This window comes from Macaca nemestrina, chromosome 18, assembly GCF_043159975.1.
Source record: "Macaca nemestrina isolate mMacNem1 chromosome 18, mMacNem.hap1, whole genome shotgun sequence".
NCBI classification, from domain to species: domain Eukaryota; kingdom Metazoa; phylum Chordata; class Mammalia; order Primates; family Cercopithecidae; genus Macaca; species Macaca nemestrina.
Window position 1 is genome coordinate 88,221,514 of NC_092142.1, and position 20,581 is coordinate 88,242,094.

A 20,581-nucleotide genomic window follows, 5' to 3' on the forward strand; every position below is an offset into this window, starting at 1 on the left:
CCGGGAGCGGGACAAGATGGGCTGCAGGAAGCCGTGACTAGGGGGCCCCAGACGCATCCCAGAGAGAGAACGCAGTGGCTCTCCCGGGCCCCACACTCACCACAGGGATGTGGAGCTTGCTGAGCGGCTTGCCGTCCAGGAGGTAGGAGCCCGTGTAGGTGACGTACTCTGCGTAGCACTGGGGCGCCTGCGGCGTGATGCAGCACAGGATCTTGCGTTTCTCCTCGATCTTCTTCCTGATCTGCAGGTATTCGAAGTAGGGGTTGGCCCTGTCGCTGTGGTAGGGCTCGATGGCATCCAGCTTGATGGCGTCCACAATGGCGGCCAGCGTCTGCTGGATCACCTCCCGCGTCTGCTGCGTGGACGTGTTCAGCTGCTGCTGCAGCTGCTGGGTGGAGCGCTGAAAGCGGCGTTTGCGCGGATGCTGGGCCTGGGCGTCGTCCTCCTCGGAGCCACGGGCCTTGGCCCTGGTGGCTGGGGCAGGGGTGGAGGTGCACTCCTTCTCGGAGGGGGGCGTGCCCTGCTTGCTCTGGTTGGCGAGCATCTGCGCCCGGTTCCTGGTCATGCGCTGAGGGATCTCCTCCACTCTGGGGGCCTTCGGGGCTTCGGCGGTGGGTTTTGGTTCTGGTTCTGTGGCTTCTGGCTGGATGCCGCCGGGAGGGCCTTCGGCTGGGGTGGCAGCACGGGAGGCCTCCGTGTTGTCCTGGGGGCCGGCGCTGTCCACAGCCTGGGCTTGTGCCACAGTGTCCATGGGGGGGCCGTCAGGGGCACAGAGGGACGTGGCGGGGGAGCCATCAGCCTCGGCCCCCTGGTCTCCACTCCCCAGTGGGCGCTGTTCCGGGGGGACGGGCGTCGGCTCCACGCCAGAGTCCAGATCCCCAGGGGCCCTCTCTTCCGGCACCGCCTCTGCCTCCACTGTAGCTTCCAGAGCCACGTCCAGCTTTGGCTCCTCTGAGGGCTCAGGCTCGAGCTCTGCAGGGAGCTGGGTGGAGGCCTGGTCGGGAGGCAGCGCCGGCGGCTCCTCAGCCACTAAGGCGGAAACATCCCCACCGTTTACGACCACGGGGGCCCCCGGAGGGATCTTTCCTGAAGGAGCAAGACTTTCTTCTACGGGTTCTGTTTCAACGTCTGGGACATCTTTAGTCTGCAAGGGAAGCTCCGGCAGGGAGAAGGGCCCCAGGTCCAGGTCGTCCTCGGGGCCGGCGAAGGCATCTGCCCAGGGCACCGGCTCCACCTGGCTGAGGTTAGACAGGCTGTGGCCGCTGTCCAGGAAGCTATTTTCCAGGGGCCCCAGAGCCTCCACCTGAGCCACAGTGGCTACACAGGCGGGCTCAGGGGCCACGTCCAGCGGAGCTTCCGGAAGTGACTTGCAGTTGCTGAAGAAGGACTCCAGCCCGGAGGGAGGGGCGTAAGGAGCCGCCTCGGAGGTGGCGATGGTGGCGGGGACGGCTTCCACCCCGTCTTTGACGTCCTCCAGTCCTGGCTCAGCGACGGGCAGAGTATATGGGGCAGGAGAGGCGGGAGGGGCAGGGTACGGCGCCTCTGAGGCGCTGAAGGGCCCTGGGGCGGCAGAGTGGAGGGCGTCCGCGGGGCAGAAATGTTTTGGGGACTCGGGGAACCTCTGTGGAGACTTCAGCAGCAGGTCCGAGCCCACAGGCCAGCTGACAGGGTTTTCGGAGGCGCTCCCGATCAGGCTAGAGGCAAGAGCCTGCTCAGTGGGGTGAGCCCACTCGACAGGCTCCTCGGTGATGACGGCGCTGAACGGACCCTCGTCCAGCGTCTCCAGGTAGCTGGGCTCTGGAGGGATGATGGCGGCTGTGGCCTGCTGGTCCTCGGTGGCGTCCAGGTCCGGGGGAAGGGCCCCTTCCAGGGAAGGAACCAGCAGCTCAGCTCTGGGGGAAGGGGAAGGCTTTGCTTGTAAACTTGAGAAGACGCCCTCTGGAGAGGGGGTGACGGTGACAACGGCGGCCGGCGGGCAGTGCAGAGCATCGACTTTGGGCGAGGGGAGGCCATAGTCTGGGGAGTAGTACCCTGGGGACAAGCAGGCAAACTTCTCCGCGGGAACTGGGGGCAGGGGCGCCCTGTCTTCCATCGAGTGTGGCACGGGAGAGTCGTAGCTGGAGGCAGCAGGAACGCTCTGCTGCCTGAAAAGCTTGTCTCCGACGCTGAATTCCTCCTCAGGGGTCCTCCTAATGTCGACAGAGACCGAGCGGTAAAGGTTTGTGGAGAGAGGCCTTGCAGGAGCCTGGCTGGCGTTTTCCGAAAGCCCAGTGGAAGCCACGGAGAACCTGTCGAAAAAGGACGGGGAGCAGGCGCTGGTGGGAGCGGTGGGCACAGGTGTGGAGTGCTGGGAGTCGGTGCAGTCAAACACGAGGTCCGCGTAGTCATCGGCACTGCAGGACGGGGTCCTGGGCGTGTGCATCACCTCCTCGTAGCTGGGGCAGGACAGCACCGACGTAGGGGTGGGCACGCCAGTTGGCCGGCTCTGGTCAGGCCTGGGAGACGCAGGCAGGACCTCCTTTATGTGAGGGCCTGCGAGCCAGTCTTTGGAGTCTGCACCTGATCCTGGGTGTAGCTTATTTTCGGCAGCAGGTGGAATAGGAGTCGACTCTTTGAGCTTTTTGTCTTTAAACGGAGGGTCCAGGCCCGGCGGTTTCTTAGCAGGAATGTCTAGACCCTTCTTCCGCCCGTCGTCTGCCAGCTTCGCCTTCTCCTTGAGCTTGGGGTCTCCGGACCGGTGCCTAAGCTTCTCCATCTGCTTCATCCTCTCCTTGTGCCGCTTGTGGCGCTCCTCGATCTCCAGGTCCTTCTGGGAGAGCATCCTCTCAAAGCTGGTCATCATCAGGTCGCCGTCCCCCAGGAGCTTCTCCCTGGGCCTGGCGTCTTTCTTGCCTGGGTCTCTGGATGGCGTTACCTTATCGTTCCCGTTACTCATCTTCACTGGCTCGCCCTTTTCCTTCTCTGCACTGTCCCTGAATTTCTCCTTCAGTTTGGCGTCGCCGAGCCTCGGGCCCTCGTCCCTGGACTTCTCTTTGAGTGCGCGGGGCGGGCTGTCCTTGTCCCTGGTGGCGGGCTTCTGCTCATCCCTGTGGTGCCGCAGGAGGCCGTCCACATGCCTGTCTCGGTGCCTCTCCTTCTCGTCTCTCCATTTCTCCCTGTGTTTCTCTCTCTTCTTCTTCTCTTTGAGGATGTTGATGGCACTAGATCCATAAGGCTTTAGTTCCTTTTCTATTTTCTTGGAAGGTTCTCTCTCGGAATCATTTTTATCTTTTTTTTCGGTAGAAAACAGTTCAATGGTTTTATCTAGCTCATCTTCTATGTCAGCTTTCATGTTGTAGGAAACTCCGTAAGCCTCCGCCTCCAAGTCCTTTTCGTACTGGCTGGAGTCCTTCCTGCTACCGCTCTCCTTGTAATCTTCGCCCTTCTCTTTCTTCTCGGCCTTCTCTTTCTTGGCTCTCTCTCGGTCGTGGCTCTTCTTGGACGAGGATGAGGAGTGTCTGTGCCTCTCCTTCTCTTTCAGCTTCTCAGGGAGGCAGGCGCTCTCCCTCGGCTTGTCGTCTCCGGGTGGCTCTGTGAAGGAGACCTCCAGGAAGGCAGTCAGCCCCGGCTCCTGCCCTCGGTCCGTGAAGCTGTCAGAGGAGACCTCACTGATTTTATCATTGGAGTCTTCTCTGTACTCATGGAGAGCCTCTTCTTCCAACTTTTCAAGCAGGCTTTTTTCCGTGTCGGCACTTCTCGAGGACTTCCTCTCCTTGGAATGTTCTTTGTCTGACTTCTCTTTGTGTTTGCTTTTGGCCTTGTCTTCAGCAGTGTGCTTCTTTTCAGCCTTCTCAGGGAGCTTCTGTTTACTTTTCTTGTCTTGTGTGGAGTCCACTGAGGCTCTGTCCTTCCTGTCCTTATACTTTTCTGTGGACTCTTTATCCTTCTTCTCCTTGTGCTTGTCGAAGACTTTCTCTTTTTTGTCTCTCCCCCCGTCGGCAGCTCCTCTGTCCTTTCTCTTGTCTTTGGGTTCCTTGTCCTTCTGCCTCTCGGGGTGCTGCTTGTCAGAAGCCTTCCTGTGTCTGTCGGAGGCACAGGCCTCCCGCCCCTCCTCCTTCTCCTGGAGGCCGTCCATCCTCAGTGAGTCGCTGGCCTCTCCCGTCTTGCACCCGCTCCCTATGTAGCTGTCCCTGTCGTCTTCACTCTCGTCTGTGAAGATGTCTGCGATGTACCAGCTTTTCTCTTTGCCTTTCTTGTCATCTTTTTTTTCAGAGAAGTCTTCGGAGATGATCCCAGGGAAAGCCTTCTCCTTCTTCTCTTTCCCTTGGTCCAGAGACGCTTTCCTTTCTTTGTCTTTGCCATGTGTGTCTTTATGTTTTTCCTTGGTATCTTTTTTCTCTTTAAAACATTTATCAAATTCTTTGTCCTTCTGACACTTGTCAAGGATCGATTTCTCACTTTTGTCCTTGTCACTGGACTTCTCTTTGTATTTTTCTGGTTTTGTTTTCTCCTTCCTTTCCTTATCGGGGCCATCCTTCTTCTCCTTCTCTCGTGCTGGGTGGTGCCGTTCCCATGGCTCCAGGCCCTTCCCAAAGTCACAGTCGGGCTTGTCCTTGAAGCCACTCTCACAGCCACACTCCTTCAGCTCCTCCCGGTATGCCTCCTCCGGCTTGGCCCTGCCATCCCTGCGCTCCTTGCAGCTCTCCAGCGCGTCCTTTCTGTCCCGACCCGCCTCTGCGGACTCTCTCCTCTTCTTGTCCTTTTCCGAAAGGTAGCTGGGGACACTTTTATGCTTTTCAGTCTGGTCTTTCCTCTTCTCAGAGTTTTTATCCAAATAGTCCCTGTCCTTCTTTCGGAAGAAGGGCTCTCTGTAGTCTCGCTTCTCCCGGGCCCGGGTGTCCCGCTTCCTTTCCTTGCTGTCCTCCTTCACCGTCTCCAAGATGAGCTTGGCCACAGAGTCGCTCTTCATGTCCCTGTAGTCTGTCACTGGCGAGTCCCAGCTGTCCTCCCCTTTGAAATCAAAGGATGAATCGGACAAGTCAGAAAACCACCGATCTCGTTGATCGTCAGAAAGGCTAAATTTGGTGTCTTCGTTCTCCAGAAACTGATTTTTGTTACAATATTCGTCAAAAGCAGAATCTTCCCTATAAACCTTTTCTTTTTTGAGTTTTTCTTTATCTTCTTTGAAAGTCTTCTCCTTCTCTTTGGAAATTTTGTCCTCTTTTAAATCATTCTTCTTCTCTAATTTTGAGGGCCGGTCTTTTGACTTCTTCTTTCTCTCCTCTTTGTACAGTCTCGGTTTTTCTTCTTTCGGAGACTTTTCCTTTAGCGATTTCTCCTTTTCTGCCTTACTCGAACGGTCTTTCTCTTCTCGGAAAGCCCTGCTGATGTCTTTGTTCATGTCTTTGATTCTCTTCAGTGATTTTTCATCTTTAAAGAGCCATTCTTTTTCTTCTAATTTCATTTTGCTGAGTTTCTCTTCTTTTTTAAAGTGGTCACGATCATGCTTTAACACTTTCAGCTTGTTTTCAGTGGAAAGATCATTCTCTAGAAGTATAGCCTTATCCGACTTCTGCCTGGAGTCCTCGTATTCGTAAGTGAAACTTTTCAGCTTCAGCTCCTGGCTGATGGGGCACTGTCCCTTCTCCTTGTTTTTGTGTTTGTGTTTTGTTTTATGTTTTTTGACAACCTTTCCCTCCTTGTCCAGTTTGGGGACGGCGCCCTCCGTGCTGGAGAGGAAGGGGCTCTTCTTCTCTGACAGCGAGGCTCGCTTCCTGTGCTCCTGCCTCTTCCTCACTGGCTTCAGCGATTCCACACTGGAGCCCTCAGAGGAGCAGTCAGACTCGCTTGTCAGTCTCGTCCTTGTGGAGTCTGATAAAGAACTGACCTCTGACCAAGCTGGGGAAGAAATGGTTTTCCAGTTGTCTGTCCGCCAGTGCTTGGTGTGCTGGTCTGTGTGGTTGGGGTTCTGCTTCTGGGCGGCAGAGCTCCCGTGGGACGAGGTGGAGGAGGCGGACAGGGAGCTGAACAGGGAGGGGTCCTTCAGCACCAGCGGGGACCCCTTGAGGCAGCTGGAGCTCCCCAGGGAGTCCCTGTCGTCCTCCCCACTCTCTGAGGACTCACTCTCCGACTCCGAGGAACAGAACTTGTCATTCCGCTTTCCAAAGCGAACCTCTCTGCCTTTTGTTTCTTTCTTTCGCTTCTTTTTAATTTTATTTTTTTCCTTCTGCTGCTTGGCATTAGAAGGCTCTCGTGTCTTACTACCAGGCAATATCGTATGTGCCGAGAGTCTCAGCTTCTCTCCTGTCCCCACGGTGACACTCGCGTCCTCCTCGTCCGACGTGTCTGACAGGATACGATGGGACGCTTTCTTTGGTGCAATCGTGTTATTTTTAGTGTAACTTTTAACCTCCATTTTGGGTATAGAGATAAAACTATTGGATTTCGTTTCTTTTCTGTAGTCCTTTTTCAACAGGTGCTTGTCGTCCACCGGAGGAACCCTGTCCTGCTCATCGTCCTCGTCAAACTCATACTCATCCTTGACGGGGGCTGTGGCCTTCTGCGGCTCTGGGTTCTTGGCCTTGTGCTTGAGGCCTTTTTCGAACTCGGAGTCCGTGTTGTTGCCATCGACGGAACTGGAAGGTGCGAAGGACGGGGCGTCCTCCTCTTCTGAGCTTTCTGCTGGAGGCAGGAAGGAGAGGTCACAGGCAGGCTCAAAACAGCTCTCCCCAGAACGGCAGAGCGGGCAGGCTCTGCGGAGGTGCCCCGTGGCAAGCTCCCACCCTGCCTCTGCAGAGACTTTGCGTGACTCATGGAAACCAGCCGCAGGCAGGAGGAAACCAGACAGGGCTGGCATCTTAGAAGCAAGACTGCAGGCTTCTCGGCAGTGACACACCCGGGCAGGGTCTCCCGCGGTCCAGAAGCTCCTGTAAAGCCCCCAGCATCCGAGGAGGAGCTCATCAGGGGGCAACACTGCGCAAACACCACAAGGCACTCCTACCACCCCTGCACAGAGAACAAGCAGCTCAGGTGGCCGTGACTTACCCGTCGAGCTCTCCTCGCTGGAAGTGTAAGTGCCTTTGCCTAACAGGAGGTTCACCATCGTGGGGGAGTTGGCCACTTTCAGCGGCGTCTCGCCTTTCCTGTTGCTCTGCTGCGGGTTCCCTCCGTACCGCAGCAGCAGTTTCACCACCTACAAGACAGGAACACCCGCGTCAAGGGCTGCTGGAGAAGCACAACTCCTCTACCGTTCCGCGTAACACGGCAGCCCCTTCCAAGAACCCTGGGATTCGACCCGAGAGCGGCCCCTCACAGTCTGAGGGTGTGGGAGCCGAGCGCACAGGGACTGCCTGGCGAGGCTCCGGGTGCGATGGGCGAGGCCGTGGCTCATCTGTGGGAAGGGCTGCAGCCGCAGGGGCTCCCGCACCCTCCTGTGCTTTCCTTCAGAAGGGCTCTGCCTCCTTTGGATTTTTTTCCACCACTTCTCTGTTGCTGCGAGGAGATGACTTCCTGGGGATGTCCTCACGGAGGCGCTCCCCTCCCGCCAACAGCGAGCTCCTCAGCAGAGTGGTGCGGAGCGGCCGTGGAGGGCTCAGGCAGGAGGTCAGGGAGAAGAGTGTTATGGAGGGGCAGGGGGGACAGAATAGAGGAAACAAAGACCAAGTTTCTGCAAGCTGCTTTATTTTTTATTTTCATTTACATTAGAAAATAAAATAATCTCTCCCTTGCTTGATTTTACAAGGGTAAGGGCGGTCACACGGATGACAGAAACAGCCATGGTGACACTTCCACAGCTCCGTCCACAGCTCTGTCCAGCTGCTCATCACCCGCAACCTGAATTTCCTATGCCCAGAACAGCAACGCACTGAACTCACGTACAAATTAAATATAATCCCAACTTTAGTCCAGTCTGAGAGTAGAGCATTCAAAGAATCTGTAATAACGTTTACTATAGACTCTTGTCGCCCACAGAATCAATTTCCAGTTCGTGTATGACATGTTCTATTGTTTAATCAGCACAGAGTTCTTATGTGAGTTTTCTATGGTGACCACACAAAACCTCAGGCTTACAATTCTGGAGGTCAGAGGTCAAGCTGCTGGCAGGGCGGGGTCCTTCCTTTCCTCCATCATGGGGGCTGCTGGCAGAATTCAGTTTCTTGCAGGGCTGGGACGGAGGTCCCCAGTCCCAGCTGCTAGGGGCCGCCACACTCCTCGGCCCTCCTCTAAGGCCAGCAGCACAGGTGTGGCCCTCCTCGGGTTCTAACCTCTCCTGCTTCTGGGATCTCTCAGACTCAGCAGGAAAGGCTCACAGGCTTTAGGGCCCATGGGACTGCCCAGGACCTGCAAGATGGCCTAGGACGATTTCCCCATGTGAGGCACTCACAAGGTCTGGGGTCACAACACGGGCATCTTGGGGGCCATTATCCTGCCTACCTCACCGTAAATCCTTGACATTTTTCATAACAAAAAAATTTAAAAGTGGTAATTACAGAAGTATGAAGCTGCATCGGATGCCCCAGCCCCAACACCGCCCCCAGCGCCATACCCCTCACACCGGCCCTCCCCCGCAGTACTGAGCGAATCCCAGACACTGCAGAGCCTTTTCCAGTTCATGTCTCTGGAAGGGCCCATAAAAAAGAAACAGGGTAAACCATAACGCCATTCATCATCTTACCCAAGAGTTTAACGGTCACGTTTTAACATCAAATATGGACTCAGCGTTCTAAGTTCGCTGCTCGTCTCAGAGTCTTCAATCTACCCCCCACCCCACCTGAATGAGCTGTTTCTCAAGTCTGCTCTTTAAGGCCAAGGTGCTGTGGGCTCCGGGACCTCCCGCAATGGCCAGGTGGGGCCTGCTGCAGAGGAGCACGACGGGCACGGGCAGATGTGGCCCCGTGTGACCCCCCAGCCTTGCTGTCCTGCCTGCAACCAGGGGCTCTCCACAGAGCTCTGGTGATGACGTCGGTGAGACCCGCCCCATCTCCAGGCAGCACCCCTGCTTTCCTGCGGGACGAGGCTGTCAGGCACAACCACCTCTCTCGGCTCCCACAGAGGCTGAGACCTCTCAGTGCCCACTGCTCCTGGGCCGGCCACAGTGGCCACTTTCTAAATCTTGAGTCTATGGTTCTGTGCACTGGCCACACCTCTTGGTGTTACCTCATTCCAGACGAGGGTGGGTCTGCCTTGCAGGTCTAAGAGCCCCACAGTGGTGACGGGGACCGGCAGCAACTCCTGCAGGCCTCCTTCCACTTGGTGTAATCCTTCACCTGCTCCAATCCAACCAGACCTACACAGCTGGCGGATACGAGCCTTTTCATAGATGGCAGGTGCTGCGAAACCTGTGAGAGGCCGTCCAGGTGCTGACCCAGGAGGGGAAAGCTGGGGGCAGACAGAGGGCACAGCTCGGCCTTCAGGGTGGGCAAGGCAAAAACTCGCTTTCCGGTGCCCCACACCATGAAACCGGCTAGCTACGGGGACAAAGAGCTACAGAACCACCCAGATGCCAGGACAGGCCGGATGTGTGAAGGACGGGGGATGCCAACCTTGTAGTGCCCGTTGTTGGCAGCGTCGTGCAAAGGCGTGTCGTCATCCAGGCCCTTGGTGTTCACCTCCGCACCTGCGGCCAGCAGCTGCTTCGCAACGTCATAGTAGCCCCGGTTACAGGCCTCGTGCAGCGCCGTCCAGCCTGGAAACAGACACTCAGGACATACGTGATTTAATCCTGGGAACTCCCTCCTGTCTCTGGAGGCAGCACCCTGAGGATGGGCTAAGGGGCAGGGACAAGCCAGGTGGGGAGCTGCCCTGTTGTGAGGGCTGCAGTTTAGGAAGCAGGTGCCAGCCCAGAGAACCCCTCGCTTCTCTTTACTGTGGCACCCCTAGCACAATCCGTATCTAGCTTGTTAACCTCACAGACTAACAACCCGCAGGGCTGACCTGCAGCAATCGCCCTAAAGGGGTAGGAGACCAGTGAACACAAGCGCCATAAACAGCAGCCTCGTCCTCACCGATCTGGAGGCGTATGTGCCTTTGCAAAACAAGGAAGGGAAGCCTCCAGTGTCGGAAACAGGGAAACTGAGGCTGAGAGCGCCTCCTGAAGGCTGAAGAGCTGCTGCAGCAGGAGCTCCAGAGGCGCCCAGGCTCGGGTTGCATGACGAAGGCCGCCCCGGCTGGCAGCTTCTGCCTGGGGAGCCTGGAGCCCACCATCGGACGGTGTGGCCGCATGCGGCGGTGGAAACGGAGCTCAGCCCCATGGGAAGCACACGGCAGTGCTCTGGAGAAGTTTCTTTTAGAAAAATGCTTTAAAAAGAAAGGTGCTAAATTAGGTTTGGGTCAGACAGCTATAAACCAGGGCAGTGGGAGAAATCTAGAAGACTTCTACCCAGACGATTTCGTTCATCTGTTCTCCTCACACTGGGAACAGACAGTTCTGGGACATGTGGACCACCCATGGTTTGATGGGGCATTTATGGAAAGAAGGGACATTAAACTCTAATCATGGGCCTTTAAGCCCCCGGGCTGTGTCAGGTCTGGGGAGACTCAGTTCTGTCCGGGTCCAAGGCAAGCCCCAGGCCCCAGCCCCGTGAAGGGAGGGAGTCTAGTCCAGGGTGTGGACCCAGCCGCGCTCCCGGCTCGGGGGCACCCTCTGCTGCAGAATGCAGCCACTCACTAGACACACCAGGGACCGGCCCCTCCAGGGGCCTGGACGTGAGGTTTATGGAACACAGCAGAGCACGATTTAAAATTCCTCAGTTCTCTAAAAATAGGCCAGGCATGGGGGCTCACAGCTGTAATCCCAGCACTTTGGGAAGCCAAGGCGTGAGGATTTCTTGAGGCCATGAGTTCAAAACAGCCCGGGCAACTTAGCAAGATCCTGTCTCTACAAAAAATAAAAAAGTTAGCCAGGCGTGGTGGCGTGCGCCTGCACTTGGAAGGCTGAGTTGGGAACATCGCTTGAGCCCAGGAGTTCAACGTTTCAGTGAGCCGTGATCACGCCACTGCACTCCAGCCTGAGCAACAGAGCGAGACCTTGTCTAAAAATAAAAATAACAGTAAAACCCAGCAAACAAGTTTACTTTGAAATACTTTCCAAGAAACACTGATTTCTTCTCAGCAACAGCGAACCCCACTGGAGTGAGTGTGGCTGTGAACACCCCGGGCCCTGCAGAGCAGATGCACAGCCCACGAGGGCACAGCCCATCCGACCCAATGGGAGGCTCAGGGCTCCAGTGGGGCCCTCTGGCCCCTGCCAGGCACAGGGCGCCCACCTGCGAAGTCCTTGACGTTGACGTCCGCCCCCTCGCTGATGAGCTCTTTGATGCGCCGGGCGTCCCCGCGGATGGCCGCTCGGTGCAGGCGGGTCTCTCCACGCTCGTTTCTCTTGTTCACTTTATCTTTGGTTTTTGAGGCAGAGTTGGGCGTTCCCTTCTGACACACTGTAGACTGGGAGGGGTGCTTTGGTGTTGTGTCCACTGCAGGCCAAGGAGGGGACAGGTGGGCGTTACTGTGGGTGGCCCTGCTTTCTCAAATCCTCAAGAGCCCAGGCCACCGTCACGAGGACCCTTTGCACAGGGCTTATCCTCAGCACAGCCACCAGGCTGCAACCAGGCAGAGCCCCTTCCCTGCGCCAGGGACCACCCCCAGGCTGGGCTCACCTGGGCTGTTGGCAGACTCCTCGGCTGTCATCTGCATGAGAAGGGCCACCTGCTGGCGCTCGGAGAGCGGGTAGCCAGCTCGGATTCCAGACAGCCCCATGCCAAAGAGCAGCCCGGCCTTCCGGGTGACAGGCTCCTTCTTAATCCTCTTCCGCTCAGGGCCCTGCTTCTCTGTGAGGCGGGCGAGGGAGAGAGGGAGGAGAGATTTCATGCCACGGCGTCCTCCAAACCCAGGTCCTTACCTAATGTTACGGAGCCCCCTGCGTCCACCTGACAGCTGACAGAGCAGAAAGGAAGGTCTGTGAGTGGGGAAAGCACAGCGGTGCTGGGAGCATTGGTGCCACCCACCTCACCTCTCAGCAGTGACTGTGAGACCATTTAAACACCTCGTTACCAGCCCCTCAAGTCCGCTAAGCCTGGACCTCCACCGAGCATTCACTCACTCCAGGCACCTCTCCTGGGCCTCCCCAGACCTCGTACCACACATGAATGCGGTGGGACAGCTTAGCACCGGTGACCTGGCTCACACAGGACAGGTCTCTGTTAAAACACGTGCCTGTAATTAAACTCCACCTTCCCCGTCCCTCCTCCAAACAGTGCAGATATAAAATGGCAGACACAGTTTAAAACACATCAGTAAATCAAGGCCAACTGGTCAGTACTGTACCTTTCTTCTTGCTTCTAGGAACCTCCATCTCATGCCATGGTGCTTCGAGGAGCGTACCAGCCTTGCAGCACCACAACAGGGACTGGGCTGGAGGCATCTAAAGGCATCAACACAGAGCACTAACAAGACACGGTGTGAGAGCTGGGCTGTTCCACCTCAGCCTCCTCGTAACAAGCACACCCTGCACTCGTCTGACCCGTTAGAGAACTCGGCCAGCGTCTAACACAACTCACGCGCTGTGTCTTCTAAGAGAGGCAGGAGGCAGGGGCGGGGCAGAGAAGACCCCAAGCACTAAGAGTCAGGGGCACAGAAGCTGCCTCCTCCTCTGCCTGACCAGTGCCCTCCTGTGGATGGAAATCAGGGGCCAGACACCTCTGAATCCTCCTCCAGCTGCCCTGTGGGTTCTGGGGTTTTCTAGCTCATGGGGTGCAAACTGCAGAGGTGCAGCACAGAGGCAAGGCTCTGCCAAGGCCTGACTTGGGGAAGAAGTGCCACCAGGGAGATATGGGCCTCTGAAGCTCTCCTCTGAGGCACCTCCTTTCCCTTCCGTTCAGCATATCCAAGAAGCCTCTCTCTTCAGGACTTAACTTCTCCCTCAGCTGGTGTTTGGCCCTAGAGAGGTGGGTGACGTCTGTGACAACGGGCTAACTGGGCCCCACACCTGCCCGGTCACTGGAACACAGAAGGATCTTAACTGGTCTCTTGGCTCAGCTCCCAGGGCGCAACTCCCTTGCTGTTCACCACCACAGTCCCCATGAATGTGCCCGTCGCTTTCCTCAGAAGACGCTGCCCACCCACCCTAGCTCTTTCCAAGGTATCTGAGGCTGACTTCCTAGGAACTAGGTCTGGGGCATGCTGAGAATGCGGATTCGTATGTCCTATGGGACAAGCCTGCAGGAGGGCACACACCTGGCCACATCGACCTGCGTCACATTCACGGGCAAAACCCCAAGTACCGCAGGCTGCCATTGCCACCACCAGCGAGTCTGTGAACAGTCCTCAGTGCATAGATCTGAGACAGCCCTTGAGCTCTGGCACCAGCCCCTCATATAATGCGGCAAACACAGTGGTGGGGGAGGTGGCCTCGCCACCAGCCAGTGAGCCCCAGCCCACAGCCATCAGTGGCGTAGCCACACCTCAGCAGCGAGCTTGGCCGTGGGTCTCTATGCGCGCACCCCATGCTTTCCCTGCACCCTGCATGCTGCCCGGGGGCCAGCCCTCCCCAGGCCTGCTTCTCATAGCCACCTGTACACAACAGAAGCAGACCCACGGCTGCCTCCCTCTAGGAAAGAGGTGGCGAAGCTGCCGGAGAAACCCCAGCTCCCCAACAGATAGCCCTCAAGTCCTCCTCTCTCCGGGAGGGGGCCCACGCTCAGCGAGCGGCTGCTCTGCCCACAGTTGCCTGGAAAAGCAGCTGAGAACCTCTGCAGGGCCTTGAACCCCAAGACCTAGCCATGCACATTCAGAGGCCTGTTCTCTCCGTCACCCAGAGCAGGGGAGTTAATGTTTTGGAGACATGAAGCCCCCTGAGAACATGAGGAAAGCAGAACCCCTGAGATACAGACTTTGCAAAGCAGCACACAGCACAGGAGACTCCTGGGAGCATAAGGCATCTCCTTACTCCACTGGCCATCAGAAGTCAAAAGCGAGTGGGCCCCACTCTGCTGCATGTGGCCGCTAGGGGTGGACACAGGGAGCTGGGGCGGTGTTGGGGCTGCGGAGGGAGGAGCTGGGGCAGAGTTGGGGCTGTGGAAGGAGGAGCTGGGGCGGTGTTGGGGCTGTGGAAGGAGGAGCTGGGGCGGTGTTGGGGCTGCGGGGAGAGGAGCTGGGGCGGTGTTGGGACTCCGGAGGGAGGAGGTGGGGTGGTGTTGGGGCTGTGGTATGTTCAGATCCCAAAATGCAGATGTTACTATGCTCTTAAGTTATCAAAGGATCCTAGGAGGTGTGTGTCAGGGGAACAGGCAGAGGCAAAGGTGTTCCTTAGAAGTCAGGTTTTAGAGTGGCAGGCCAGGAGACCACGCTGCACCCCCTCTGAGGGGCAGTGAAGAGCTGCTTTCTATGGCAAACAGAACGTGTCCCGCTCCTGCAGGGCAGCCATCTCAGGTGCAGCCCACACCCTGTGTGTGCAGACTGGGCAGGACTCAGTGCCCCAGTGACTTCCTGGGTGGGCTCCAGGGCCCGAGCCTAAGGGTCAGGGCCACATCCCTCCCGCTCCTCACCAGGCCCTCCTGCTTCTGCTCTGAGCTTTGGTGAAGAAAGACTGAGTTGGCTTCCCTCACGTGGCCAGGTCAGCTTTACAGGGTTCCCAAAAATTCGCATGGAAGGTGCTGCCAACCTCCTGGTGAATTCTGGTGCCTGGAGCCACCACAGGGACCTCGCTCTGCCCTGACTCAGGAAGAGCTTGCTCCCAGGAAGCAGCAGCTTTTCTCCCAGTCCCGAAACAAGACGCTGTACTTGTCCTGACACAACAAAAGTCCAGTATGAAACCAGATCTCCCAGGATGCCAATTTCTCCACTGTGAAACAAGCACCTGCAGCTACGAGCATCCACGAGGCCCACCACACGTACCAGACACCACCCGAGCTCCAGAGCCCAGCAAACCTGCATGTCTGTCAGGTCCGAGACACTGCCCACTCCAGGGGCTTCTGGGATAGAAGGAAAGCCCCACCCACGGAGAGAGACCCCCGTGTGCCACAGCCTGCGGCTCAACAATGCCTGCTCTCCATTCCAGCCCAGCGACACCACGGTCTGAGAGCAGTTGAGCGGGTCCCTGATGTGCACACACGCCGCGGGCACCTGCACTGTCAGGCGCCACAGAAGTGGGTCCTGCAGGGGGTCACGCACTGCCTGCCTGCCCCTCCTACCCCAGGCCTGGGCTGACCTGGAGCTGTGCACCCCTGAGAAAGGCCCCTCTGAGAGGAGAGGCTGCAAAACCTGCTCCCTGCCCCTCCACACAGTGCAGGGCACGGCGGGTGTGGGGTGTTGTCTGCAGGGAACAAAAGGCTGAGAGCATCTGGAGAACCCCGAGCAACAACCAGCAAGTTCCTGCAGCATTCTGCAAATTTCCTGTCTCCACTGTCCGAATAGAAGTCAAATACAATTTCTATGAATTCCAAATGGTATTCACCAAGTTGCAAAGTGGAAAACATGCAGGTCTAGGGACTGAGTCCCAGCTACAGGCAGATGTGGCCCCGGGTCGGGGGTGGGAGCAACTCCACAGGACTCAGAAGCCCCCTTCCACTCCTGCTCCGCAGTCGGAAAATGGCCTGCAGGCTCTGAGGGCTTTATGGGCTCAGGCAGCCTGGGGCTGAGGGCAGAGGTCCAGGGAGAGCCATGGAGGGCGCCAGGAAAGGCTGAATCTTCCCAAGTCAAGCGTGTCGGCGGTGGCACCTCCGTCCACTGACCTGAGCCTGGGCGGCCACCCACCTCATCTTTAAGAAACAAGGCCTGTAGGACCTTTCTTCAAACCACATCCACCTTGCCAGCCCTCTGAGGTTGGCAGCACCTCAGTACCCAGCTGGCCAATGGGAGATTCCACAGAACCCTCCCCTCCTCAGCACAGAGCTGAGACCTCCCCCGCCATGAGCCCTTTCCTGCTGCTGGAGCATGGCCTTGGCCTGGGGCAGCAGGGGCTACAGTGGATGATGCTTTTGGGAGCTGGAGCCCACTTCCTGCCCCTGCATCCAGCCAAGGCCTTTCTGAGGCAGCAAAGAGACTGGAGGTGAGCTTCCTGGGCAAATGGCAGCAGCACCTGGCTCTGTGCAGGTGGGATGGGGGGGCTGTGACCTTCCTGGGGGTGCTCTGTGCAGGTGTGATGGGGCGGTTGTGACCTTCCTGGGGGTGCTCCGTGCAGGTGCGATGCGGGGGCTGTGACCTTCCTGGGGGTGCTCTGTGCAGGTGCGATGGGGGGGTTGTGACCTTCCTGGGGGTGCTCTGTGCAGGTGTGATGGGGGGCTGTGACTCGCCTGGGAGTGCTGTGTGCAGGTGCGATGTGGGGGCTGTGACCTTTCTGGGGGTGCTCTGTGCAGGTGGGATGGGGGAGCTGTGACCTTCCTGGGGGTGCTCTGTGCAAGTGGGATGGGGGGGCTGTGACCTTCCTGGGGGTGCTCTGTGCAGGTGGGATGTGGGAGCTGTGACTCGCCTGGGGGTGCTCTGTGCAGGTGGGATGTGGGAGCTGTGACTCGCCTGGGGGTGCTCTGTGCAGGTGCGATGGGGGGCTGTGACTCGCCTGGGAGTGCTCTGTGCAGGTGGGATGGGGGGGCTGTGACCTTTCTGGGGGTGCTCTGTGCAGGTGGGATGTGGGAGCTGTGACCTTCCTGGGGGTGCTCTGTGCAGGTGGGATGGGGGGGCTGTGACCTTCCTGGGGGTGCTCTGTGCAGGTGCGATGGGGGGGGCTGTGACCTTCCTGGGGGTGCTCTGTGCAGGTGGGATGTGGGAGCTGTGACTCGCCTGGGAGTGCTCTGTGCAGGTGCGATGGGGGGGCTGTGACCTTTCTGGGGGTGCTCTGTGCAGGTGGGATGGGGGGGCTGTGACCTTCCTGGGGGTGCTCTGTGCAGGTGGGATGGGGGGCTGTGACCTTTCTGGGGGTGCTCTGTGCAGGTGGGATGTGGGAGCTGTGACTCGCCTGGGGGTGCTCTGCAGGGAGTGTCTTCTCTATCTGGCTGCCTTTTTTTTTTTTTTTTTAAAACAAGGTCTCACTCTGTAGCCAAGGATGGAGGCAGTGGCGCAATCTCAGCTCACCACAGCCTCCACCTCCCAGGCTCAAGCGGCCCTCCCACTTCAGCCTCCAGAGTAGCTGGGACCATGGGTGGCTGTGCCACCACATCTGGCTGCTTTTAACATCCTCCCTTTGCTGTTGTGAAAACTTCATGTCAGAGTCATATTGAAATGTCATATTTAAATGTGTAATTACTGTTCTTTCTCCTGCTTATAATTCATTACACTTCTTGAATTTGAGGCTTGTGTTTTTATGAACCTTGAAAAGCCACCGTCTCCCTGCCCTGCTCTCTCCTCTGCCGAGGTGCCTGTTGAGCTGCATTCTCTCCTCCACAGCTCCCCGCGGGCTTCCTGTCTCATTTTCATTCTGTGCTCCAGTTTAGGCAATTTCTTGTTAGAACTTCCAATTCACCAATACTTTCTTTCTTTTTTTTTTTTTTTTGAGACAGAGTCTCGCTGTGTCTCCCAGGCTAGAGTGCAGTGGCGTGATCTTGGCTCACTGCAAGCTCCGCCTCCCGGGTTCACGCCATTCTCCCGCCTCAGCCTCCCAAGTGGCTGAGACTACAGGCGCCCGCCACCACGCCCGGCTAGTTTTTTGTATTTTTAGTAAAGACGGGGTTTCACCATGTTAGCCAGGATAGTCTCGATCTCCTGACCTCGTGATTCACCCGCCTCGGCCTCCCAAAGTGCTGGGATTACAGGCTTGAGCCACCACGCCCGGCCTCACCAATACTTTCTTAGGTTGTGTCTAATAAGCTACATCATCTGCCCACTGGGTTTTTTATTTCAGTGATTCTAGTTTTCATTTCCAGATATTCCATATGCTTTAGAAACATCTGCATGATACTCGATGGTTTTAAATCCTCCGATGGATACTGTGCACTTAACCATCCCAGCATGTGAGGTCCCTGGGGCTGACCCCTGCTGACTCTCTCAGGACAGCTTTCTTCCTCAACGTCTGTAATTCCAACCGGGCTCTTCGTCTGTCTGCACTCGGAGCCGCGAGGCCTGGATGAGGACGGTGTGTCTCTCCAGGGAGGGTTTGCTTTTGTGGTGGTGGGGGCCTCAGGGAGAGCGGGGCATTTCCAGCAACGGCACAAATACAGATGCCAGCCCCACCGGAGGGCAGGACTGGGTCAGAAGTCTTTGTGGTGACCTCTCAAAGCCCCTCATCAGTACCTGTCCCTCTTAGCTGGGGGAATAGTGTCTGCTCAGATAGCCCAAAGTGTCCAGGAAGTGTGGCCTCCTTGAGAGGACAAGCTTTTCACGGGGTCTGGGCTCAGAACCCCTTCCTCTACCTCCCTGGGAGGTCTGAGGTTGGGCTCCAATGCAGAGACCCTGAGGTAGAGCCGCAGGGATGTGGAGCTGTGTGGCCTCTGCTACTCATCTGAACAAATGCCTTTTGTATCAATCATTTAGCACCTCTAATTTCTAGGCTTTTCTAGCAAGTCTTTTAGGGGACACAGGCCACGATACTGTCAACATAGGAAAATGTGCGACTCCCGCATCCCACCGTAAAACTCAAAGATGTCAAAATACATTCTTGATTCTGCTACACAAAGGGATGTTTCCATGGTGATATTTTCAAACAAGAGAAAGTTCATGGCCAATGGCGGTTACAGCTCATGGAACGGATGGGCACGGCCGGGTGCAGCTTTGTGGCATGGCTGCTGCTCACAGATTCTGTCCACTTCACTAAAACCAAACATCTGGCCTCATCTGGATGTTCATAGCCATGAAATACAGCACTTCTGGCCAAGAAGTCTAATCACAGCCCATCTACACCAGGCGGATGGTCCAGATCACCAAGTTCCCACCCAAGCACTGAGCTCAACTCACACAAACGAGGGCGCAGCAGTCCTGCCACCGACACCCCCTCGGGGCAGCAAGACAGGAGCTCCCCACAGCCTGTCCTGGGCCAACGAGAGAAGCTGGCAGGGCCCCCGCTGAGTCCTGTGAGCCACCGTGTGTGGTGAGAATGGCTTCTCCTTCCAATCTCCAGGTTTCTCTGTTTCTGCCTTCTTTCTGTCAGTTACCATTATTGATCACTTAGAGAAAGACAGGGCCTACCCTGTCTGCTGCGTGACCTCAGCCCTCCTGCCTGCCGATGGGAGCTGGGGTCATCTCTTAGGCCTTTCAGCTTCAGCTTCTTCTGTAGTATATGTGAAGGGGTCATACAGAGATGAGGCTGTGCGTCCAGCCCTTGCCTGCACGACCTCCATGCCTTCCCCATCTCCAGGCCGGGGTGGGGTGGAAGGACCGGTTCCACAGGAAGCTTGCGGAGGCAAACAGGGTAACGTGGCAAGGGTGGGAAGGAGCAGGGTCTAAGCCCCATGGTGGTTTCACCAGCATTCAGCTGTCACCATGGTGAACAGGAAGCCAAGAAGGAAGGAAGCAATGTCGGCAAAAGGGCTCAGATGACAACCGAACAGCTTCCCACCCTGGGCCTCCTTTCCACACACACAGCGTCGTGGGTATTTTAAAATAAACAAGATCAACGTCCAAACCTGCACTGAGGCCTGAGTTGTGTCCGTCACTCCTGCAGGGCACAGGCCTGCCTGGTCGAGTGCGTAGGCGGTGAGAGCACAGGGCTGGTGGGGGGGGGCTCCTCTGTCAAGGGGCCACAGCTCCTCACACAGCAGAGCTTTACGGATGAAAGGGCTGAGAGGCACAGAAAGGTTGAGAAATGGGCCCAAAGTCCCACCGCAGGGAGCCACGAGGCAGCAGATGCCCCCGCGCGCCCCCGCCTCAGCTGACGGCTCCCACGGCAGCCACCACCTTTATCCTGAGTCCTGGGGTCCTGTCAAATCGCTGAGCCTGCGGTGGTCTGGTGGACCCCAGCTTGTCTGTGTTGTGTTGACAACATGGGCCTGGCTATCGGCCCAAGTGCACTTCTGAGGGGAGTCAGGGAGGCCTCTGCTGCAGCTTGGGGAGTATGGAATTTTAAACAGGAAGAACCTTCCCTACGTGTGAGAAACTGCTTACATCCAGAGAGGAAAAATGGTTGGGAAGTAGTAGGACCAGAGACCAATCACGCGGAGTTCTTCATCATGTGAAAATATTTTATTTTGATGTGCTTTTTCATGAGTGCCTGAATGTGGTGGCTCTTAGGGTGACCCCAGAATCCTCACCATGGCAACAAGACCTGGCCACCACCCTCACCACGACCACCACGGCCTTTGCTGCAGCCCCACTCTGCCTCCCCGCAGGCTGCTTGCATGCCAGCACCCACGGCCACGCACCCTCTGGCAGGACCGAAGTCCTCTGTATTCAGAGGCCGACCTTGCTTTCCTGAGGCTCAGGAGGTAGCAGAGGGTCAGGCTGCGGCAGGGGCCCCCGTGTAGCCAGGAAAGGAGGAAGAGTCTGCTGAGGTTTCTCGGGAAGGAGATGGTGTGGAAGTGACTGTGGCTCTGGTCCTGCCTGGTAGGAGTTCTACAGGGGAGGGGCCTGGCCTTGGGCTGGCCCTGCCCTGCGTGGGATCCGTGCCCTGCATGGGGTTCTTGGGGTCTGTGCCCTGCGTGGGGTCTTTGCCCTGCGAGGAGTGTGTGGGATCCGTGCCCTGCGTGGG

General features: G+C 57.2%; 1 protein-coding gene across 6 annotated transcripts in view; it reads right to left on the reverse strand.

Annotated features, from left to right (window-relative positions):
• The window catches only part of LOC105488862 (ankyrin repeat domain containing 11), a 228,610-nt gene that overhangs the window by 12,137 nt on the left and 195,892 nt on the right, over nt 1–20,581 (reverse strand). For 3 of the 6 annotated variants that reach the window (XM_024795069.2, XM_011753346.3, XM_071085127.1), the window contains 5 exons: nt 11,631–11,801; nt 11,244–11,447; nt 9,522–9,664; nt 7,024–7,171; nt 101–6,660 (listed from right to left, as the gene is read on the reverse strand). In XM_024795069.2, the coding sequence (XP_024650837.2) occupies nt 101–6,660; nt 7,024–7,171; nt 9,522–9,664; nt 11,244–11,447; nt 11,631–11,801 (7,226 nt within the window). Of the gene's footprint in view, nt 1–100; nt 6,661–7,023; nt 7,172–9,521; nt 9,665–11,243; nt 11,448–11,630; nt 11,802–12,297; nt 12,395–20,581 lie in introns of all 6 variants that reach the window. The other 3 variants (XM_011753349.3, XM_011753348.3, XM_024795070.2) reach the window with 2 other exon arrangements.